This window comes from Phyllostomus discolor, chromosome 4, assembly GCF_004126475.2.
Source record: "Phyllostomus discolor isolate MPI-MPIP mPhyDis1 chromosome 4, mPhyDis1.pri.v3, whole genome shotgun sequence".
In the NCBI taxonomy this organism is placed as follows: Eukaryota; Metazoa; Chordata; class Mammalia; order Chiroptera; family Phyllostomidae; genus Phyllostomus; species Phyllostomus discolor.
In genome coordinates this window covers 112,434,616-112,457,559 of record NC_040906.2, presented here as the reverse complement: position 1 = coordinate 112,457,559, position 22,944 = coordinate 112,434,616, and the positions used below count along the sequence as shown (strand labels likewise).

The 22,944-nt window shown below is 53.7% G+C and overlaps 1 protein-coding gene across 1 annotated transcript in view; it reads left to right on the top strand.

Moving 5' to 3' along the window:
* The window catches only part of KCNK5 (potassium two pore domain channel subfamily K member 5), a 37,194-nt gene extending 15,542 nt beyond the window's left edge, over nucleotides 1-21,652 (top strand). The window contains exons 2-5 of the mRNA XM_028510302.2: nucleotides 15,190-15,301; nucleotides 16,502-16,668; nucleotides 16,976-17,144; nucleotides 19,035-21,652. Of these exons, the coding sequence (XP_028366103.1) occupies nucleotides 15,190-15,301; nucleotides 16,502-16,668; nucleotides 16,976-17,144; nucleotides 19,035-19,948 (1,362 nt within the window). The 3' untranslated portion in view covers nucleotides 19,949-21,652. The remainder of the gene's footprint in view (nucleotides 1-15,189; nucleotides 15,302-16,501; nucleotides 16,669-16,975; nucleotides 17,145-19,034) is intronic.
* Nucleotides 21,653-22,944: the final 1,292 nt, after the last annotated feature.

Genomic DNA, 22,944 nt, shown 5'->3' with positions numbered 1-22,944 from the left:
AGATGAGGGTAGGGAGGCGGAGTGGGCGGCTCCAGAGCAGGCAGAGCATTGGACTGGGAGACAGCCCTGGTGTAGTCTGTTCATGGCTTTTGGCGTCACTTTCCCCATCAGTGTTTGGGCTTCTTGTCCTACTGTGGGCCCCTTTGCTTGGACTTGAAAGGGACATGGTATGGGTCCCAGGGGCTGTCCTGGACTCACCGTTGGCTTGCCTGCTGCCTTGTCATGCTGTCTCCGCTGTCGGGTAGCTCCTGTCTGCCTGCCTGCATCTTGTGAGACTGCGGGGGCCTCCTGGAGGGGCCTCGATCTTACACTCCCTTGTTTAGCCCACAGCGTCAGAACACACGGCTGGTGCTTAGCAAAAACTTAGTAAAATCAGCTGACCCAACTTTGAGCTGCCCAGTTCAAAAAAAGGTTGTCCATGACTCTCCTCGCATCTTTCTTAGTGTTAAATTACTATGGTTACATTGTTCTGTATGTGGGTTGGGACTTGGTGACTGGCCAGAGGTGGCATTTGTAGTAGGCAGACACTTTTGCCCCTCCCAAGAGGGGAATGGCCCAGGACCCCGAGGTGGGAGCGAGGGTGATGGGAACCCTTGTTGCCTTCTTCCTGGGAGGTGGTGCATGGGTGGGGGTGGGGGGGAACAGGCTGTGCCTTGGATGCCCACTGCTAGGTCACTTGTTTAGCCCTCAGCAGCATGGAATGGCCTGCTTCAGCAGCCTTGAGGATGAATGGTCCTCACTGGGTAAGCCTGAGAACTGGCCACCCCACCCGCCACTCACAGCGTTTTGTGGAAACTGAGTTCCCCAGGGACAGGATGCAGTCATGTGAGGAGTGGGTCTTGCTCCCCTACCCCACCCCTAGGTGACTTGGAAATTTGGTGGCATTTACTTTCCCATCTTCCAGCTTCCCCTGGCTGCACACAGTGCACTGGGAGGCTGAAAGAAAGCCTGCCCCGACCATGCCAGGGTTTAGAAGCTAGGAATTCAGAAGTCAGGAGCATCTTCAGCTTTGCCTGTGTGCCTGCTTCATGCTCTTCACATTCACATCCATCAAGCCTTTGGCCTCACAGTCTTGAGAAGTGTGTGTGTGTGCTATGGGGGTGGGCAGGGATGCAGCATTGTTCCCATTTTACACGTGAAGAAACAGTGGTCCTGACAGTGGGGCCGGGGGAGCACTGACGTGTGTGTCAAATGTTCCTGTACTCTGCTGGGAGGATAGGGGGCCGCCAGAGCCTGGTGGGCATCAGGGATTAAGCAGCCTTGGAAATCTTAGCCTTTGTGAATAAGGGAGAGAGAATGTGCGAGTGTGTGTCAAAGGCATGGTCCTGGGTTTCTGCCCCTGCCTCTGCAGTGAGGCTGTCTCAGAGTCAAGATTCTCGTGCTGGGCCACCCAGAGAGTTTCCATTTCCTGTCCCCCTGCCCTGTCCCTGGTCTTGGGCCCCAGGTTGGGGACAGGTTTTTCCAATCCCCACACCACCCCTCACATCAGTCCAGCGTTCCTGTGTTAGGAAGCCTCTGTACTTTTCCATACCTTCAGCACAAAACAGCTCTGTTTCTTCGCCCTGGTCACGTTCGCGCCTGGTCGGCTGGGGATGGGAGGTGGAGGGGGGACTGTCCCCACAGCTCACTGGTTGCATACATCAGGCTCCCTCTCCTTTCCCACACTGTCTGGGGGTCCTCTTTGTGTCTCATTCCTGTGGTCTTCATCCAAACGGGGGTCGTGGTAATCAGAGCCCCCAGTGCAGCTGCCGTGGTGTGAAGTCTGTGCCTGGAAGCTCCGGGTGTGCGGAGTCTGCACATTAGGGCAACACGCCCCATGTATCTGGCCCCCAATTACAGTTTTGGGGCATGATTGTCTTGGCTCCTGTCTTCAGCTGTGGTTCAGTGGGATCTGATCTGGACTTTGGGGGCCATTGAGGCAGAAGTCTCCCTTGGCCCACAAAGAGTACCACCCATCCCAAAATGCTTATGCCAATTTGCCAGTAGTTTCTTCTACAATTTATTCCAGAGAGGATGGAGGCCAGCTGTCGTCCGTCTCCAGCTGGAGGGTGAACCGAAGGAAATGGGCTTGGACTGCAGCTGGGGGGACTTAGGTGAGAGTCAGACAATAAGGAAGGGTTTGGTGGCAGGTGGTTGCCCCTCAGGAGAGTCCTGTGGGGGGCTTTGTGCAGAGGGATGGGAGTGGGGCCGTGCTCGGAGGCAGCAGGCCAGGCTGGGGTGGGAAGGGGTGTTTTGTGATAAACAGGCAGGGGGGTTACTTCATAGGAGTAGAGAAATTCAGCTGCCCATCCCCGCTGCAGGGTTAATACCACTGCCCAGTACATCCTGGGCTTTTGACTTTTTAATTAGTAAAGAGGTTTACAGTTTAACCATCATTAGGTCATCCTGAACAAGTTATATAAAATGGGTAGGTTTAATAATTCCTAATCATCAGAACTCTAGCCTTCAAGGATGGGCAGTTTACTCATTACCCAGAGCCGCCAGCATAGGTGAAGGGGGGCAGGCAAGGAGGAAGGGGCAGGTTCAGAGGCTGCTTTCTGGAGGCCTGGGTGGAAGAGAGTTTGCCGGTGGTTTGGGACAAGAAGGTGGGGGGTCAACCACAGCCCTTCTCTCAAGGGTGTGGGTGTTTATGGGAAGGGTTGAGTGGCAAGGTTCGGGCAGGTTCCCTCCCATGGTGGCGGGAGTCCGGGGATGTTGATGGGGGAGTCTTGGCCTCAGCGCCCCTGCAGGGGCCCCAGGAACAGGGCCGGTACTCACCAGGGCTTATAGGAGAGCTTTGTGGAGCACAGCATGCTTCCTTTCCACTGGTGGAGGAGCAGGGAAGCAGAGGCATGCTTGGGGAGACCTGTGGCCCCTGACTGTGACTTCCCTTCCAAGCCCCCACCCCCTTCCTCATGGTTCCAAAGTCTGCAGTGCTGCTGACTCACCAGGGCTGGGATCTCTGGTGGTTTTGGCCTGGCGGACAGGTGGGTGGGGTGAGGTAGGGTAAAGGCACTGAGGCAGAGAAACACAGAGACATCACTGGGCTGCCCGTACCTGCCAGGATGGCCCACCTCCTCCAGCGGAGCCAGAACCAGAACCCATGTTCAGTATAACACCGCACCCACTCTTTTGTGCCCCAGAAGGAGACATGGTGGAAGACATACATCTTTGGAGACTTGGTCATTTATTTGGCAAATACTGAGTACCCACTAGTGCCAGACTCTGTTTTGGGAAAAGGGGTGAGTGAAGTCTCTGCCTTTAGCACTCACAGTCTATTTGCAGGAGATATAGGTTAGGTAACAGAAACCCACAAGAGTGTCATGTGGTAATAAGTACGGTCCCAAGCCCCAGCCTTCCGGGTGGTGATAGCGAGGAATAGGGCACAGCTGTTGACAGCTAGCCCAGCGCTCATCCACAGCTCTGGAGGTCCCCTGTGCAGCGGGCACAAACCCTCAGAACTGAGCTGGCCTCCCCAGCCCTTGTCCTTCCCACATTCACTTTTCTGCCTAGGACCAAGCCTTGCATCATTTTATGTAACCTGTACCCCAATCCGATGAGGCCTTGGTACCCCCACTTTCCACTGTGTGGGTCTAGGACAGAAAGTAAAGCTCAGAGAGGTGAGAAGACATGTCCCAGGTGACCTGCTGGTGGCTGGGGGATCCAGGGTTTGAACCCAAATGTGTCTGCCCCAAAGCCTGGGCCTTCCCCCTCTGCCCCATGCTGCTGGCAGAGGGTTCCCGCATTGATGTTGGTGAGTTTGGAGGTGGACTGGCCATCCCAGCTTGTGTCGTGGGGCAGGCCAAAGTGCGGAGCTGTGTTCTGGAAAGCAGGAAGCAAGCTGGCACAGGGTGGGGCAGCTGGGCTGACAACAAACCAAATCTCCCTCAGGTCATCTGCCCAGATGGTGAGATGGCAAGTCAGCAGTTTCTGTGACCTCCTTTGTGGCCTGCTCAAGGGCTGTTTTTAGAAATTTCGAGTGGCTGGTAACTTCCCATGGTTCCTTCTTTCACCCTGTAAGATCGGGGTAACCTAAGGCATCTCCAGGAGTAGGGGGTGAGGAGCACCAATCCTAAATAATACTGAGATTAGATCATGGGTGTGATTGCTCAATCCTGTTACAGCGCTTCGTCAGCTGTCACCTGTGTCTGCCTGCTCCACTTTGGTTGGCATTTCTTAGCCGGGTCCCAGGAGCAGGGCTGGTGGTCTGGTTATTTCTTAGGAAGGGCCCTCAACTGAGAAGTGGCTTCTGGCTGGCTCTTCTCTGCGCTTTGTTATCAGCTTGCTATGTGACTTTTACCATGTCACTACCTTCTCTGGTTAGTTTCTTCAGCCACCAAATGGGAGTGGTAATATCCATTTTGTCTGTCTTCCCTACAGAGCCTTAAGTCTCAAGTGATTAGGACCAGAGGAGTTTGTAGGCACGAAAGTTGCCTGATGCATGTGGGGTTTTGGCAGGAAGGAGGGAGGTGTGGACTTGATGCTCTCCTTACTCTCTTACAGAGGAGTTGATGAGGGTCAGAGAGGTTTGCTCTGCTTGGACAGGACAACAAGCCAGGAGCCAAATCCTATGCAGGACCTCCCACTGCCTAGTGACCCACTCCCCTGTGGGGAAGGAGGAGGGGGCTGTTCTGTCCACCTGATGTGCTCGAGGGCTGAACAATTTCCTGCCCTCAAGTTATTGATCCAATACTTGGGAGACACCTTTTGGCACCAGTGAAAGCAGAAAGATGTCAGGCACTCCCAGGACGTGGATTCTGGGAGTAGGGAAGGGGCCAGGTCATGAACCCAGACCCCAGGCCACAGCATCCCAGACAGGGAAGAAGAGACACCAGTGCAGGACCCTGGGCCGGGCCACAGACACTCCAGAGCAGGGCAGTGGCTATGAACTGGGGATAGAGAAGTTGCTGGTGGAAGGAGGATGTCCCTCTTATCATTTAAGTCTCCGGGCATCGCACCTGCCCTGAGTCCTTTAGAGGATGGCGCAGGGGTTGATTTTGAGAACATAGCTCCAGAGGGTCATCTGGCTTGTTTGGGCCAGAGGAGGCTCTTTGCTGCTCGCAGGGCCACCTCTCACGCAGCAGTGCTGTGGGCCTGGGCCGGAAAAGCTCCCTGTGTCCCCAGACATAGGGAGTTCCAGTCAAACCCATCAGCTGGGCCTTCCAGGTGCCTCAGAATGCTTGCTGAGCTCCCATCCTGACCTCAGACCCCTCCAGGCCTTCACTGTTTGCTTTAGCCAAACCTGCAGCCCTCCCAGGTCAGCCAGTCCTGCAAAGCTCCGCTCTGGGCTCGACTCCCACGGGAGGGGCGCCCCGCTGCCAGGGGGTTACCGTCCCAGCCTGAGAACAATGGGGGCAGGGTCACCTCCTTTGTTTTCATTGTCCCTTCTGAGTGAGGACAGGGCTCCCGGGCCTGAGAAAGTCGGAAACCCAGAGGTTTCTGCTGAAAATGTGCTCACATCTGGCTTGGGCTTGTCCCTGTGAGCGTGAGACCTACCAGTGCCTCTGGGTTCCGCAAGGGCTGCTGAGAGATGGCCCGGGAGGGCCGGCGAGGGGAGAGCCCAGAGGTAGATGAGACAGTGAGGCATCTGTGGCCTGTCTGCTGGCTCCAGGGAGGGCCAGACCTGGGCCTTCCCTGTAGCAAGGAAAGATGAGGGTTTGGGCCTAGGGCAGTGGTTTTGAAACTGGCTACATATAATATTAGAGTCACCTGGGGCAGCTTTCAGGCATGTCTGACTCAGGGCGGAGGACCAAGGAGGGAGTATTTTCCTAGGCTCGCACAGATAACCTCCACGTGCAGACCAGATTAAGAGGCAGTAGTGGTGACGGTGACCCTGTGGTGTGCATCGGGGGTGGGGATGGTGTCCCACCTTCCCTATTGCCTAATGAGGCTGCCTGGGTTTGGGGGGTTGAGGCAACAATTTGTCTTTCCTTCTCTCTTCTAAAAACATGAATATTTAGGTAGGTATTGGAGCAAATCTGAAAATTTAACAAAGTCCTTGTTGCAGTAGCTGAGGTCTGTTCTCAATGGAGACGTTTTGCCCTGTCCCGTTAGGCCGCTGCACTTGCCCCCCCTCAGACACCCAGTCCTCTGGGAGAGACAGGGCCTGGTCGAGCTGGACCTGCAGCTGGCGCCGATGTCAGCATGGCACCAATGGGCCCTCGCCAGTACCTTGCTCATAAACTGGGCCTGCGTCTGAGCCACACCCTGGTCACCTGGGCTAAGGCCGGAGGGCGGTGAATACCATGGATGCCTTCCCTCTGCCCTCAAATCCTCCCTCCTCAAGGAGATAAAAGGCCTGAGTCCAGCGCCCATACCTCTCCTCTACGGCAGTGGCTGCACGTCTGGGTCACCTATGGAGCTTGTTGTGGCTGAGGCCCAGACAGCCTCACAGATAACCTTCGAGGGTCGCACTGTATCAGCCTGAACTGAGAGCCACGACCTCAATGGCTGTGTGGTGTCTAAGGCCCCCAGGCCTCAATTTCCTCACCTGAAAACAATCCCAGCACCCCCTGAGGGAAAGCTCAGGAAGTTTAGTCTGTCAGGGAGATGGAGAGTGAGGGAGGGAAGATAATTGAGGGATTAGCTAGTAGAGTTAAATTCTCTAATTGGTCTCTGTAATAAGAGTTAACAGGGCCTTACCTTCTCTGCAGGATACTTGGGATCTGCCAGCAGCCCCATCAGACAGAGGGGACTAGACAGGGACTGACAGCGGTACTCACTACCCCTCAGCCTGCTCCACTCCCCCACAGAAACTGCTGCAGGGTGTTGGAGGGAGGCCCAATATGTAGGATCTGGGGTCCTCCCCCTCCACCCTGTATCTTTCTGTGAGTTCCTTGTGTTAAAGAACTTGAACTTGAAACCATTGTTTCAAATAAGCCCAAACTGCAAATATTTGCCTGAAAAGTGCTCAGTCTGTCCTGTTCAGACTTCCCCTACCCACTCACTTGTGGGGCCTGGACTGGATGGACATACAGACAGACAGGCATGGACACATACGGAGAGCCCAGCACAGAGACAGGGCGGGGCAGTGGGGTGGGGACTGGCTGCCTTGTGAAGTGGAGGCAGCTGTCAGGAGGTTGGAACTGGGGTTCAAAGAAGTCTCCATGGTCCCCAGGCTCTGCCTCACTTAAAGAGCACAGTGGGGAGACAGAAAGTTACCACTGTGTAGCATTGTGTTTTCTGCAGGCAGGAGACGGGTCGGGGCTGGGAGCCTCTGGGTGACAGAGATCAGGAGAGATGGGCCCTCTGAGGGGTGAGGGGTGAGGCAGAACGTCTTAGGTATACCTCTGTTTCTCCTGCCCTCTGCTTTGTCTGCAGAGAGCCTTTTAACATACACTTCCCTTTCCCCCAGGTCCCTGGACTCCGTTTGTCCAGTGGCCTGGGGACACCTGGGAAACACCTGCTGAGCCTCAGTTTCTCTGTCCACCCATGGCATGTCCACCCATGGCACTCTTCTCCTCAGTGTTGGAGAAGACACCCTGTGGCCTGAGGAAGCCAAATGATCAGACTGAGAAAGGACAGTCTTCACTGCTCAACAGGGAAAGTTGGGAAGAGGTGGCAGGTGCAAGGAAGCTTGGGGGCCGTGTCCCTGTTCTCGCCTAGGCCTGTCTTTCCCCCTGGGTCTCAAGTCCTACAGGGCCTGGTTTCCTAGCAAACACATACAGTCATATCTCTGATTGCAGGTACATTTATTCAGTGCTCGCAATGTGTTAGGTACTTTTCCTATGTTCAGAGTAGGTGTCAGTTTGGGCAGATGGAAAGACTGAGGCTGATAGGCTGATGGGTGCTAGCAGCTGAGAGACCCCTCTAGATTCACACCCAGGTCAGTCCCACATTTCCATGAGCCTCTGCCTGGGAGAGAACACAGGTCTGTCTTTTGCTCTCTTGGAGTTTCCAGAGGGGACAGGCCTCCCCTTCCTGCAGGAAGGACAGTCTCTCTGGTTACCCAGGGACTCTCCCAGCCCCACTGCGCTCGCTCTGCCTTCTTGGATGAGGGAGCCATTGGATGACTCCCTCACCTCACCCCAGCCCCAGCCCCCGCCCCCAGGACCTTCAGCCCCTGTCCTCTGTTCTTACAGCGTGGTGACCAGCCCCATCCCCTACCCCCTGACACCAGTTGGATGCTGCTGGTTTCAGCATCCCCTGCATCCATCCCCTGACCCCACCAAGCCCCACTCTTGCTGGGGTCTGACTTTGCTTGCCATCTTCTTGCTGGATAAAGGCTTCTACCTTGTTGCTGATGAATTTAGTTAAAATCTAACTGCAGAATGATGCTGGGGAGGTTGAAGGAAGGACATCAGAAAATGAGTTAGTTCAAGTCAGAGAATTCACCCTCATTTACTCAAGTTAATTCAATCACTCATTTAACAAATATGTATTGAGCACCTACTATGTGCCAGTCAGTGTTTGAGAATACAGTAGTAGAAAAGAAAACATAACAGTCCTGCTCCTGTGGAGTTGGCCTTCTAGGGGAATCTCCATTCCTGTGGATGTCTCCCTTGCAATGGCCTGGGAAGTTATGTTCCAGAGACTTGGCTTCACTCCCTGTAGCCAGATAGCTCCCCGCAACCCCGCTACCTGACCCCTCAGGGTTACTAGCTGACTATCTGCATTCACACCCCAGCTCCACCACTGAGTAGCTGTGTGACCTTGGGCAAGTTACTTAATTAGCCCCCATGCTTCATTTTCCTCATCAGTAAACAAACAAGGGTACAGTAGTCCCACCTTATTCGTGGTTTTGCTTTCTGCAGTTTTCCCCACATTCAGCTATAATCCAAAATATGAAATGGAAAATTCTAAAAATAAACAATTCATAAGTTTTAAGTTGCATGGCATTCTGGGTAGCATGATAAAATCTCTCATCATCCTGCTTAGTCCTGCCTGGGGATGTGAATCATTGCTCTGTCCAACGTGGGTACGCTGGGAAACCCCCCTGTCAGCCCCCTGGTGGCCATCTCAGTTATCAGATCGACTGCCTTGCGTGTGAGGTGTTCGTGTTCAGGTCACCCTCATTTTAGTTAATGGTGGCCCCAGAGCACAAGAGCAGTGATGCTGGCAATTCAGGTAGGCCAAAGAGAAGGCATAAAGTGCTTCCTTCAAGTGAAAAGTGTGCGGGGGGCGGGGTGGGGGGGGGGGACGGGGAGAACACAGTATATTTAGGGTTGGGCACTATCCATGGTTTCTGGCATCCACTGAGGGTCTTGGAATGCATTTGCCTTGGATAAAGGGGATACTGTAATCGTATCTGCATTACAGGGTTGTATATAGATTTCAGTGAGCCGAGTTAAAAGGCTTTGACTGGTGCCTGTCTTGTACCAAGTGAGCGTTTATCAGCTAGTATTCAAATATCAACTATTTTATAATCTATGATTGAGTATTGATAAGCCACGTCCACCTCACAGGGTGGCTGTGAGGGCTGGGTGAGAGGAATGGCAAAGGTTCTTTCTGGGCTGCCCCATGCCTTGCACATGGCCCTAAGCATCCTTTCCCCTTCCCAGCCAGAGGGACCAGGTGAACCTAGATGGAATTAATTAAGGATGAATGCAGCCCAGGGCCGTGTATCAACAGCCCACAGGCCTAGTCTGGAAGGCTGCTGCATAATGGGAAGGAGCTCTGTGACCCCCACGTGATGCCTTCCATGTGTGATGTCTGCCACGGGAACTGGCGGCAGGGTGGGAGTAGCCCTGTGGGTGCCAGATAGCCACCATCCCCAGATAGGCTGCCTTCCTCCGGTTCGCCGCACCCTGCCCCATGACGGGAAAGCCCGACCTCAGCCCCAGCTGTCCTGTCCGAAGGTGGGTATTGTTTCCTAATCCCTGCGTGTGCCTTCTCCAGAACTGCCCTCTCATCAGGATGCACCCCTTCAGGAGTGGGGGACATGGCAGATGCCTCTGCATGGGGAACCCTGGCCTCACAAAGATAAGGAGCTGTCTGGGAACCCAGATTTCAGACAGTGAGAGCCCAGGAGGGAAGGGTGAAGGCAGCTAGTTGCCTGAAGCCAAAGGCAAAGGAATGAATTTGGCCTCCTGGAGGGCCGGCTGGGGAATGCTGAGCTCCTGTCAGAGTGGACAGACTGGTTTGAGGGCACTGTTTTTTCAGCTGGTGTGAGGGGTGGAAGTATGCTCTGGCCTCCTTCCTGTGGCCTTTGTGGGAAGTGGGAAGGGTAACAGTGGCTTGGACTAGCGTGGACCCAGACGGGCAGGGCTCTCCTGGCTTCACTGCTTTTAGCGTCCTGACCTTAGGCTACTTAACCTCTAAGCCTTAAGTCCTCATTTGTAAAGTGGAAAAAATTATAGTTTCTTCCCAGCAAGATTCTGTCCTCATTAAATGAGCTAAAGGCTTGTGAAGTGCTTAGCATAACACTTGTTGCATAGTAAGCCCTCGATAAATCATAGCTGCTTTATTATGAGGATGACAGAGGCAGCAGGGAGCTCTGTTCCGTCCCCACACGAGCTGGGCCTGGGCAGTGTGCAGGGTCTCTCTCTTGTCACTGTCCAGGGTTGTGTGGAAAATGAAAATATTGTCTTGTGTGAATTTGGGAGCCAAGTTAAAGAATCCTGTGAGTGAGCAGGGGCCACCTCCTCCTGCGAAAGCTGTTTCCCTAACCCTGGGGACAGGACACCGGGTCTAACTGGATGTTGGCCTGGCTTCCCCACACCACGCCCCCTACCCCCGGGATGACCTCAACCTGGGTCAGCCCCTCTGTTCTAGGAGACCTCCTCCTCCCTTGCGTGACCCTGACCATAACCAGTGTGGAATCCCGACCAGAGCTACAGCTGCATGTGGTGGGGTAACAGGGAAGGAAAAGACACCCCAAGTTCACATTGGGAACTTTGCTCCCGAGATGAGCTGTCCTCATCCATCAAGTGATGCCTGGCAGAATCCTGGCGGAATCGCAGGAAGAGCCCAGTCGGGTTAGGGATCTGCAAGCCCCAGCGAGGGGTATCTAACATGCAATAGCGCTGAAGTCCTGTGTCTCTCCCCCGCATTGAGATGGAGACCAGCTGGTTCCCAGGCCAATGCTTGGACTTGTGGGCAGAGAGGAGGCAACCACAGGGGGCGCTGGGGCACCCAGGGCAGGCAGCAGTGAAAGGAGGGAGGTGGGAACTGTGCTGGCTGGCAACCAGGCTCTCTAGAACCTATTCCAGTTCTGCCACTTACCCTCTCAGCCTCAATTTCCTCACCTAACAAGTAGGCATAAATACTACCACTGCATTATTGTAAGGGATAGTGGTGCCTCTAGTCCTGGGGGCGTGAGGCCCTGAGGATGCCCCCTTTGCCTGTCCCTCTCTAGGTGACCTTGAGAGACAATAGAGGTCATGTGGCTGCAGCTCCCTGATAACTCAGGGCCAGAGGCTGTGGCTGTGCCCTAGAGGGTGCTCTGTCATGGGGTGAAGGGCAGGAAGCTCTGCTTTTCTGACTCAAAATAATGCCCTCTTCGCTTACTTGTCTTGCCAGCTCTTGTTTTCCATGTCTCTTTAGCATTTCCTAAATGATTCTCAAGTCACATAACACCTTTGGTACCCTGGTTTCTCTTCAGATTGGATAAATCTTTCTCCTTTCAACACCTTTGGCAAGCCAGTGGTTCTCAGTGGGAGCAGTGTTGGCCGGCACGGTGCGGGGCTATCCTGTGATCGAACCACATTTAGCCTCTGGGCCCTGCCCACTCAATGCCAGCAGCACCCCCACCATCACTGGAATGGATTTCGTCTCTTTGCTGCTCCCTCCCTGGTGCCTGACACAATCCTCCCCTGCCCCCCAGACAGCATTTCTAAACACTTCCAGAATATGCTGCCACCCTCAGGGGAGAACCCCTGTTCCAGCCACACCTTCAACACCCCTGATGTACAGTACTCACACTTGGTCTAAACACCTTTCATTATCCAGAAATGGACAACTGCCAAGGACAGTCCACTCTGAGATAGCTAAACGTGCCACCCCTGTGCCCTCTTGGACCCTGACCTGTTAGTTCACATGTTAGTTAACATATCATGTGAAGTTGACCAGAATGGAACAGAGTGACCCCGAATGGCCTGACCCAGGGAGAACAACGGGCTGCTACCCGCCCCACCCTGAGTAGGTAATGTGTTGACATGGCCCAGGACGTATTTACTTTTCTTTTGGTAGCCACCCTGGTGTTTGCTGGTTTGTGCTCAGCTGATACCCAGGGACTTTTCCCCTCTATACTTTCCAGCCCTATACTGGTCTTTTCTAACCCAAAGTGTAAGACACGAAAAATTTAAAGGGTTGTCATGTCTTGTTGGATCAGGCCCAGTTTTCCAGTACGGATGTTTCTGCATCCCAGACTGTCATTGCAGTGTGTTAGCTATTTTCCCATCCCAGCCTGGTACCCAATTTTGCATCCTTTGCAGATTAGACTGGTCATCCATCTCTGTCCTCACTTTGTTGTTGATTAAAATATTGATGAAGCCAGGCCTTTGGCATGATAGTGGAGACCTCAGGCCAGGTTGATAATGATCAATACTTCTTTTTCTTTATCTGCTCTTAAATGGACCCAAATTAATCCCAGCTCTACCCTACATCTCTCTGTCTTGTCCACATGAATATCTTTAAACCCATGTGTTCGGCTGCCTCACTAAATCTAGATTTACTGCATGTAGATTTCCACCCAACTGCAAGGCTTTGCAACCCCTTTGGAGGGGGAGATGCACTTCACCGAGCATGACTGGTTCTTGGCGACCCTGGGCCGGCGTTCAGTGCCTACCACTTCCTCTCTGAGTGTGCCAAACATTCTGCTGTTGAGAAGTCTGCAGGAGTTCAGGCTGGCATTGCCAGAATCCACCCCTTTTGTCTGTATGAGAATAGGGGTAGCTGGTCTCCTGAAATCTCTTCTGTTCCCTGGGATTCTGTGGGGATGACCAGAGGCAGCACTTCAGGCACATCTTTCCCTGGTCAGTGGTACATTTCTCACTGAAAGGTGTCCTTGTGTGTTCTCTTCGTCGCTGACAATTAACTGTGCTCTAGTCTCCACTCTCAGACGGCTGTCCGAGTGGTTCTGTTTGCCCTGCCATCTGTCCTACATCAGGACACAGACAGCCTCATTCTCCTGCTTCAAACACAGATGTCATTTTTTAGGAAACCTCTTGGATGGACCTTCATATTTGTTGTAGTTCTCCTGTTGGGCTATTAGTATCAACATGTTCTGGAGCCTTCACGTGGACATGGCCTGGCCTGCTAGACAGCCAGCTCTCTGCGAGCAGGGCTGAAGGCAGCCTCTCACAGCCCGCAGAGAGATGCTGTGGAAATGCTGCAAGGAGGCAGGGCAGCCAGTGTTGTGGTGTGAGGGCCTGTCAGACAAGCATAGCATAGTGGGAAATTCTTTAATGTCTGCAGATCCGTTTACACGGGCCTGCTGCTGCTGCTGCTGCTGCAGACCCCACGTTCCTTCAGAACAACCTGCCCATTCCCTTTTCCCACCAAACTTCAGTTGTGCTGCAGGTGGGTTAGAACTACGGTTTTCCCATCTCTCCTGCTTCCGTCCCTCACTGTCTTCCCTCAGACCTAGGCTTGATTTTTTTATTGGAAATATGCCTGAGTTCCTGATATCTGGACTGGATGGGACATCCATGGCCCTCCTTGGGGGCAGACCTGGAGCCCCGGATCTGGAGCAGACCCTGGCCCTTGTGAGCTGCCTTTTGGGGTCCAGGCCCTGCCATTGATAGGTTGGGGTGACTGGAAGCAGAACTGAAGGATGAGTTGCAGGAGTGTCTAACCTGCAACCCAGGACGGCTGTGAATGCGGCCCAACACAAAATTGTAAACTTACTTAAAACATGATGAGATTTTTTTGGTGATTATATGTTGCGGTGTATTTAATGTGTGGCCCAAGACAACTCTTCCTCTCCCAGTGTGGCGCAGAGACACCAGAAGGTTGGATACCCCGCTAGAGGCAGGGTCTGGTCAAGTGGAAACAGGTTTGGCAGCTATCAGTGCTCCTCGGACAGATAAGGCCTCCCCTGGGGCCTCTGCCTGGACTTCCCCTTGTGGCCTTTCATCTGCAGCACACAGTTGCTGGAGGCTCTGTGGGGACTGCCAGTGCCATTTTGAGTCACTCTGAAAAGTATGTACCTGATGATCCGTCCTGTCCCAGATGTTGAAATTGCTGGGCCCATGACTGAGATAAAGGACTCCAGAAGAAGGAAGGGGGAGCCTGTAGGGGGAGAGGATAGAGTCCCAGGCAGGGAAAAGGAGGTCTTGGAGGACAGATCCAAGAGGACACTGAGCTTGACCTTCACAGGTGTCCTGACAGTGGGGGTGAAGGGTGTATGAGGGGCCCTCCCAGGCCAACCTTACAGTAGAACACTTCTCTACGGAGGGCTGAGTGTGGCGTAAGGGTCCACCTGAGTGCCTGCCTCACATCTGCCCTCTTCAGGAGGCAGAACAGTCTAGTATAGTGGTTCTCAAAGTGTGGTCTCTGGATCAGTGGCTTCAGCGTCACCTGGGAACTTGTTAGAAATGCACGTTCTTGGACCCCTTCCCAGACCTGCTGACTCAGAGACTCTGGTGGGGCCCCGCTGTCCATTCAACGAGCTCCCCAGGTGACTCTGGGGCACCCTGGTAAATTTGAGAAACACTTGCTCAGTTAGAAGAGCCAGATTGCCTAGAGCTTTACTTACCATTTTCTGACTTATAATGGTGTGAAAGTGATATGCATTCCGTAGAAATATACTTTGAATTTTGAATTTGAGCTTTTTCTTGGCTAGTGATATGCAGTAGGATACTCTCTTGTGGTGCTGGGCAGCAGCAGTGAGCCACAGCTCCTAGTCAGCCCTGTGATCACGAGGGTCAACAACCTACTCTCTATAGTGCACTGTGTTTTTGTTGCCAGTGTTTTTGGAATGCTGTGTTATGCACATGTTTGAGGTAGGCCAGGCTAAGCTGCGATGCTTGGTAGGTTAGGTGCACTAACTGCATTTTCAACTTACGAACTTATGATGGGCTTATTGGGATGTAACCCCCTTATAAGTCGAGGAGTAACTTTACTTAACAGCTGTGTGACCTTGAGAAAATCACTTAACCTCTCTGATCCTCTATCAAATGTATTGTCATCTATAAAATGGATGTAATATTACCTCTTGTTATTGTGATGACTACATGAGAATTCTTATAAGGAGTTTAATAGAGCGTGGTCACTTAGAAATCATCTGCTAGGCTGTCCTCCTTCGATCTTCACTGTCTCTCTGTTTAGGTGGTATCTGATGCTGCAGATCAGGGCGTGGCCATCACAGGGAACCAGACCTTCAACAACTGGAACTGGCCCAATGCAATGATTTTTGCAGCCACCGTCATTACTACCATCGGTAAGTCTTCAGGGACCCTCAGGATACCCACTGCCATGCGTTAGCTCCACAGAGCATTATAGGAGTACAGTTCCCGTCCCATGGCCACGTCAAGGGAAAATTGGGTCATTTGCAGCCTGTCCTTTTGACACTTTTCCTGGTGATTTAGTAAATCCTTGGTGACTAGTTGTGCCTGGGAGCCTGTGTTCAGGAGTCCTGACCTGAGCTCTTGAAATGACACGGCCTGATAGTCAGAGCCATGCAGGAGGTTGCACAGGTTGCACACTGTACAAACCCAGCCCGAGCTTGCTCGCCAAGCTGCGTGTCGGTTCTGGTTATCTATGGGTGACTGCATAAGCAGCCACTTCAGAAGTTAGTGACAAAAAACATAACTTCTTATCTTTTGCCATCCCGTGGGTTGACTGGTTTCAACTGGCCGGCTCTTACTGGAGGCCTTCCAGGCTGTAGCGGTTGCGGTGGCCGGTGCCAGAGTTGCCTGAAAGCCTCACTGGCAGGCGCTCACGATGTCTTCTTCCATCGCGTGTTTGGTAGTGGAGGCTGCCTGTTAGCTGGGAGCTCAGCTGTGGTTATCTCACAATGTGGCAGCCGGGTTGCAGTAGGGAAAATCTCAAAAGCACGCATTTCAAGAGATCATGGGAAGAAGCAGCAGTCTTTTTAGACTGAGCGTACCCACTGTTACTAGTCAAGCAAGTCGCTAAAGCCCAGGTTCAAAGGGAGGGGAATTAGACACCAGCTTGACTTCAGCAGCAGCGGGGGTGCAGAAGAAAGGCCGGGATGAAGAATGTCCATGTTTGGAGACCTTCTGCCACAGTGGTTCTGGGGGGTCTACCCAGAGACGGCGTCTTTTTCTGATATGCACGTGGATGTCACACAGACTAGTGGAAGACTTGCTGGTGGTGGAGGCTTGGTCTGCCTTCAGCAAGCTTCCAACCTGATGGCAGAGACAGCCCCATCCCACTGTAACTGTTATAAATGATCATGATCATAGTGAGACCGAGGGAAAGGTCATTTCCTAACTTTGGCATTAGATCAATAGGAAGTGATCTTGGAGAATGGGCCTCCCTCAAGTGTGTGTGTGTGTGTGTGTGTGTGTGTGTGTGTGTGTGTGTGTTAGAGGCAGGGGTCACTCTGAGTCTGGGCCCAGTACCCCCGTTATGGCTCTGTTGCTCTGTTCTTAGCTTTACTTCTCTTCTTCCTCAGGCTATGGCAACGTGGCCCCCAAGACTCCCGCTGGTCGTCTCTTCTGTGTCTTCTATGGTCTCTTCGGGGTGCCCCTCTGCCTGACGTGGATCAGTGCCCTGGGCAAGTTCTTCGGGGGACGAGCAAAGCGGCTGGGCCAGTTCCTCACCAAGAGAGGCGTGAGCCTGGTATGCCCCTAACCCTAGGTGCTAGACAGAGATGGGGAGGGGGGCACTGGCAGGAGATGGAGGATGGGAAGGATCCGAGAATTGGACAGAGGTGTTAGATGGCCAGAGGGCAGTTTCAGAGCCCCCAGTTCTCCCGGGTTGGGCTGGGAACACTGCCCCTCCCTCCTTTCCTGGGTGGTGAGCCTCCTCCCAGGTGTGGTGCCCTACTGGCCTCCCCTCTGGCCACTTTTCCAGCCCTGGAGGTGTCCCTGTTGGGATCCCCTAGTCTGCACTGCTGTCTGACTTGGACCTCCCACCACCCCATCAGCGGAAGGCGCAAATCACGTGCACGGCCATCTTCATTGTGTGGGGCGTCCTGGTCCACCTGGTGATCCCACCCTTTGTGTTCATGGTGACTGAAGAGTGGGACTATATCGAGGGCCTCTACTACTCCTTCATCACCATCTCCACCATCGGCTTCGGGGACTTCGTGGCTGGTGAGTCCCGCCCTGCCCCCTTGCCTCTGCCTCCCCACCTTCTCTTTCTCTGCTTCCCCAATCTCAATTCAGCTGACCTTCATGGGGACCCCCAGTAAGCGTTTGTTTCCTGGGCACTTCCTCTACCCAGTAGGGTCCTTACCCCACCCTGCCAGTTGAAGGAGAAACCAAGGCACAGAGTAATTACAGAAGACTCCTATTTCCCGTCCTTGGGACATGGCTTTCTTCTCCTTTCCTGTCTTCGTGTTAGTGTCCGAGCTCTCCCTAGCAGGCTGAGGACTGGGAAAGACACATGAGTGACCACCTCCTGGACTCAGGTGCACTGGCTAGGAGGAAGGACCTTCCACCTGCAGGATTTGTGCCTGTTGTTCAGAGAGCCCCTGGGCCGAGCCAGGGCCCCTCCTTGTCACAGAGCTGCCTTCCTTCCATCCTTTATCAGAGTTGAGGAAGCTGTCCCAGGGGCTTGGCTCAGAGACCCGAAACTTTGCTCTTGCCACAGGAGGCTTAAACACAGAGGCCTTCTTCCAAGCTGCCTGGGCCCGGACACTCCCTCCTACCCCTCCCCTGCTTAATCTAGGCAGGAGATAGGATTCTTTGGCCCCTCTGTCTGCCCAGTCACTTGGCCACTCTAGTACTTGTGCCTGTGGCCTGCATAGCATCCTGGTTCTTCATCTTCTTGACACCCTGTTTGGCTGCATTGCCCCAGTCTTTGTTCCCCCAGTGCCTGCTGCCCTGCCCAGTTGACCTCAGCCTCTGCTCTGGGGGCCACTGGTCTCCCCCTTTCCTTCTCAGGGGGCAGGGGCAGGTCACTACCCTTCTGCCCCATTGTAAGTGGAGACTTGGAATGCTGGGAGGGGGTGGCTGAGTGGGGGAGGAACAGGAAAGAGGCCTGAACACTCCACTGATCTGGCAGATCTGGGCCTGCTGTTTTGGGAGATAAATTTAGACAGAAGCACAACCCTGCCATTGTGTAGCCTTTGGGGCCCAGAGCAGGCAAAGGAGAAACCTTTGTGCTGGAGCAGCACAGCAGGGCATTTAGGTGTATTTTCTCAGCTCCAGCAAGATGCTAAACCTCCGCCCCAGTGTCCTTATCTGTAAAACTGGTTTAAAAAACAAAACAAAACAAAACAAACAAGCCCCTGCTAAGGGAGCCCCCATTCTCCAGTGCCTTTTCCAGGTTGTTCCCAGTCTCCTGAGGAGGAGTGGGGAAGCACAGGATACATAATGATGCACATCAGTATGCTGGAAGAGGAAAGTTACACGAATCTCAGATAATCCCGGAGTGTAGGAAAGCAACCAGAACTGTGCAGGGTGACCCCAGAGGGCTCCCTGGAGCAGGTGTCAGAAGTCTGGCCATGGGAGGAACCAATTCAAGGATGTCAGAAACAGGAAATCAGGAGGCAGGCCAGACCTTACTGAAGGAGAATCAAGGCTGTCCAGAATATTTCCTCCTGGGACCAGTGCCCACAGTCCTCTCAGGCCAACCACCAGCCTCATTTCTATCGAACCCATGAGTCCATGCCCTCACTGAGAGTATCAGAGCCCTCTCAGGTAATTTCCATCTTGGTTTTCACTGAACTATAACATATACCCCCCAAAAAAGTACACAAAACAGCTAGGTGTGGGGGTGGTGACTAACTGAAAGGCAAACATTCATGGACTGTTCCGTGAACCTCCCTCAGCCCAGCGGAACCACTCTGACTGGGAGTGGCCCTGCAGAATGATGGGACTGCCCAGCTTCCAGAGCAGGCCTCCTTCCTTTCTCAATGTGTCCCCTTCTGTGTTCTCATGCTGTGCCCACTCTCAGATGATAACAGCTTTGGCCTTTGAGTGTTTCTGGATCCCACTGACCCTCCTCCTGACCCTCTGGGCTTTCTGTTCTGTCCTCAGGTGTGAACCCCAGTGCCAACTACCATGCCCTGTACCGCTACTTTGTGGAGCTCTGGATCTACCTGGGGCTGGCCTGGCTGTCCCTCTTTGTCAACTGGAAGGTGAGCATGTTTGTGGAGGTCCACAAAGCCATTAAGAAGCGGCGGCGGCGGCGAAAGGAGTCCTTCGAGAGCTCCCCACACTCCAAAAAGGCCCTGCAGATGGCAGGGAGCACGCCGTCCAAGGACGTCAACATCTTCAGCTTCCTGTCTAAAAAGGAAGAGACCTACAATGACCTCATCAAGCAGATTGGGAAGAAGGCAATGAAGACGAACGGGGGTGGGGAGAAGGTCCTGGGGATGGGACCTGGACCGGGACCGGGACTGGGACAGGGACCAGGCCCCGGGCCAGGGCCTGGGCCTCAGGGGGACAGGCTGACAGACGTCCCTGCCTCCCTGGCCCCCCTGGTGTTCTACTCTAAGAACCGGGTGCCCAGCTTGGAAGAGGTGTCTCAGACACTAAGGAGCAAAGGCCATGTGTCACGGCCCCCCAGTGAGGAGGCTGGGGCAGAGCCCCCCGAGGATAGTTCCCCAGCCTCTGAGGTGTTCATTAACCAGCTGGACCGCATCAGCGAGGAGGGCGAGCCGTGGGATGCCCAGGACTACCACCCACTCATCTTCCAGGATGCCAACATCAGCTATGTGAATGAGGAGACCGGCCTCTTGGACGAGGAGACATCCAAGTCCTCACTAGAGGACAACCTGACTAGGGAGGAGAGACCCCAGGAAGAGGCTGAGGCTGAGGTGCCCCTGAATTTGGGCGAGTTACCCTCATCAGACGAGTCCACCTTCACCAGCACCGAGTCGGAGCTCTCTGTGCCTTATGAACAGCTAATGAACGAGTACAATAAGGCAAACTGCCCCAGGGGCACGTGAGGTGGGGCCAGCTCCCCACTCCACCTTTGACTGCTTCCATTACCTTTATCCTGGGGCATCCTGCCATGCCTGGGAGCCCCTGGAACTGGGAGTGGGGAGCCAGGGGCCCGCCTCACCTTTCATCCCTACAGCTAAGCAAGGTGTGTGTCCAGGACAGAGCCTCTGTTCTCCAGCTGAGTGGGCACCCTGGCAGTGGGAGGCATCTGTCCTGAGCGTAGCTGGTTTATTTGATGGTTCAAAGACATGTGTGGGCTGGCAGGGCTGACCTTTGCCCCATCGTACGGTTGAGAATGTCACACGGTTCTCTTAAGTTGTGGCCTCGGCCATTTGAGTTTACCAGTATTAATGAGCTGCTTCTGTGTGTGGGCTCAGCACTGAGCTAGGCATTGCTGGAGGGATAACTGGTGTGGGGGCTGGGCACTCAGGTCTCTGCTGGAGCAGGGCCCTGCCTAGGGCAAGGATTTAACCACCTCCCAATCCCTCTGTCTACCTGACTGGCCCCTACTTCAAACCTCCTTAGGGAAGAGACTGCCTGGGGGAAGGGAGTGAGGAGATAAAGGGCAGGTACTGCAACACTCCTGATACCAGGGAGGCCTGGGGGTGCCCCTGGGGTCCTAGACCTTATTGATGTACTGAGGCCCAGCCCAGCCCAGCCTGGAGACCAGCATCCTGTCTCTGGCACCCTTTGGCCAAGTGATGAAGGGTGCAGGCTTTCTGCCTCCCAGAAAGTGGTGGGCGGAAGAGTAGGGGAAGGCCATGGCCACCGAAGCTGCGACTCCTGGGGCTGGTCATCAGGGAGCTGCAGGAGCCAGCTCAGCTCTGCCCCCACCTCCCTGTTTCCCTGTGCCCAGAACAAGGACCTCACCTCTCACTCCCCAGGTTGCTCTGGGCTCACAGGTGGAAATGGCCAAATATGTGAATCAGGCTCCTCCCCCTAGCCTCCTCTGTGTGTGTGTAATAAAGGATTTGTGATGGGGGAGCAAAAGATAATGTGAAACTGTATACAGACTGTCTCTGGTGAGGGGCTGCAGAGTTCTTAGGTTCTCCATGATGCACACTCTGGGGCCTGTCCACTCTGCCCTACGTGTTTTGTTATTTTTTAAATAAACTGCTGTTTTTATATACCTGGCATCTGTTGTCAGCTTTAGAGCCAAAGGGGGAGAGAAGGAAAAAGAGCAGAGTCCTAAGGATCGGGACATTCCCTGTTCAGTCTCTTTCCTCCCAACTCAATTGGGCCTTTCTCAGTGACCTCGGCCAAGGTCATGAAAGAGTCCCTACATGGACTGGCGGGTGAGCAGAGTTGGGAGGGCACCCATCACAGGCGATGGATACGGGGCAGGAGGTGGGTGACCACCCTTGACCCCAACACCCTCTCTGCCTCTTAGCCCCCTCCCCAATACTGTGGGTCCAAGCAGGGCCAGAACCCACCCCCCCCCACACACGTGAAGACTGTGACAGGCACATGTGTCCACACCCCTACTCATCCTGTAACCAGGGATGTGCTGGCTGGACAGTGGGGCGAGAAGCAGCGGCATTCTATTTTTCTGTGAAATGTATTAAAATGCTCGTCTTAGTTTCCTCACCCCACCTTGCTGGGGTGTCACTGGCTGTTCTGGAATCACACACACTATGTACACACTGGCAATGATGTCAAATGTAATTTATTTTAACATTTTTACAATAAAACATGAGATGGACAGGCCAGCCTGGTATGTGCTGTGTGGGGTGCAACATGGTGAGGCAGTGCGGGAAGACTGGGGAGCACTGAGGACAGCCTTGGGGGGAACTGGGGTCTTGGCGTCTGGAAGGGAGAAAAAGTTGAAAGATGAGGTGATGGAGGAAGAGCAGGGTACCTAAGATGAGGTGGACAGAACAGGCCTCTTGGAGGAGGTGACAGCGAACAGGTCTGAATGGGCTAGGGAGGACCATTGCAGAAGAGGGTCTAAGAGCCAGGAAGAAGAGTGAAAGGGAGAGGAGAGAGTAATAAACTGGAGGCACCAGTCTGCCCAGCACTGGTCTACATGCTTTAACTCAGTGATATGTGAATGAACTCGGTTGGTCTTGCAACAGCTCTGTAAAGCGGGTATTACCTCCCCAGTTTTACAGGCGAGGAATCAGCCCCTGAGGAGTGACTTGTGCAAGATCTCAACAGGTGGGGAGCCTGGATGCAACCCACAAGGCCCCGCTCGAGTGAGGGGAGATCGGTGCCTTCTCTGACAGTTCAGGGCTTTCCTCACACCGCCACAGGCCAGTCACAGTGCTGAGTCTGCTGGGGGAAATGAAAAGTTCTGTGATTTCAGGAGTGACTATTTTTCATGAGGGTGCAATTGGTTTATAAGGACCATTGTTTAAAATACCAACGGATTCTTAATTACTTGATAACATCCCTCCCACTGCCCAAACATCACACACTTCCTCTCCCTCCCTCTCTCCCCTCCCCACCCCCTACCTCCCCACACACAGGTCTAAGGTTCTTGGGTTTTGCTTAGGCCCTTTCAGCCTCAGGGTGACAATTTTGTCACACTAAGCTACCTTTATTTCGCACTTGACCATTTCACAATGTCCTTCGACAAGTACGGCTCAGAGCTTCCCTGTGACACGGGTCATCCAGCCCCATTAGCAGTTAAGGAGATGACGACTGAGGCAGTTTCGCAGAATTGTGCACATAAGTGATAAGGCACAAACGAGGTTGGGGTGGAGGTGTGGTCCTGGCCACTGTGGCTAAGATCAGTTGGGAGCTTTCTGAGCAAAAGGTCTGGAAATGGTGGGGAAGAGCAACTGGAGCAGAGGATGGGGCCTGGGAGGCACCCCAGGTTCCTGAGGGATCAAGAGCATAGGAGGGGTACTGTGCAGAGGGCACAGTCACATCGCAGGTCCTGTGGAGGAGCGGAAGGTAGAAGATGTGGCTTGGGAGTCAAGGGAGAGGGCCCTGGAAGGAAAACCCCTCTTCTGACACCAGATTCGTAACCCAGGTCAGTGAGACCTGGGTGAGACCT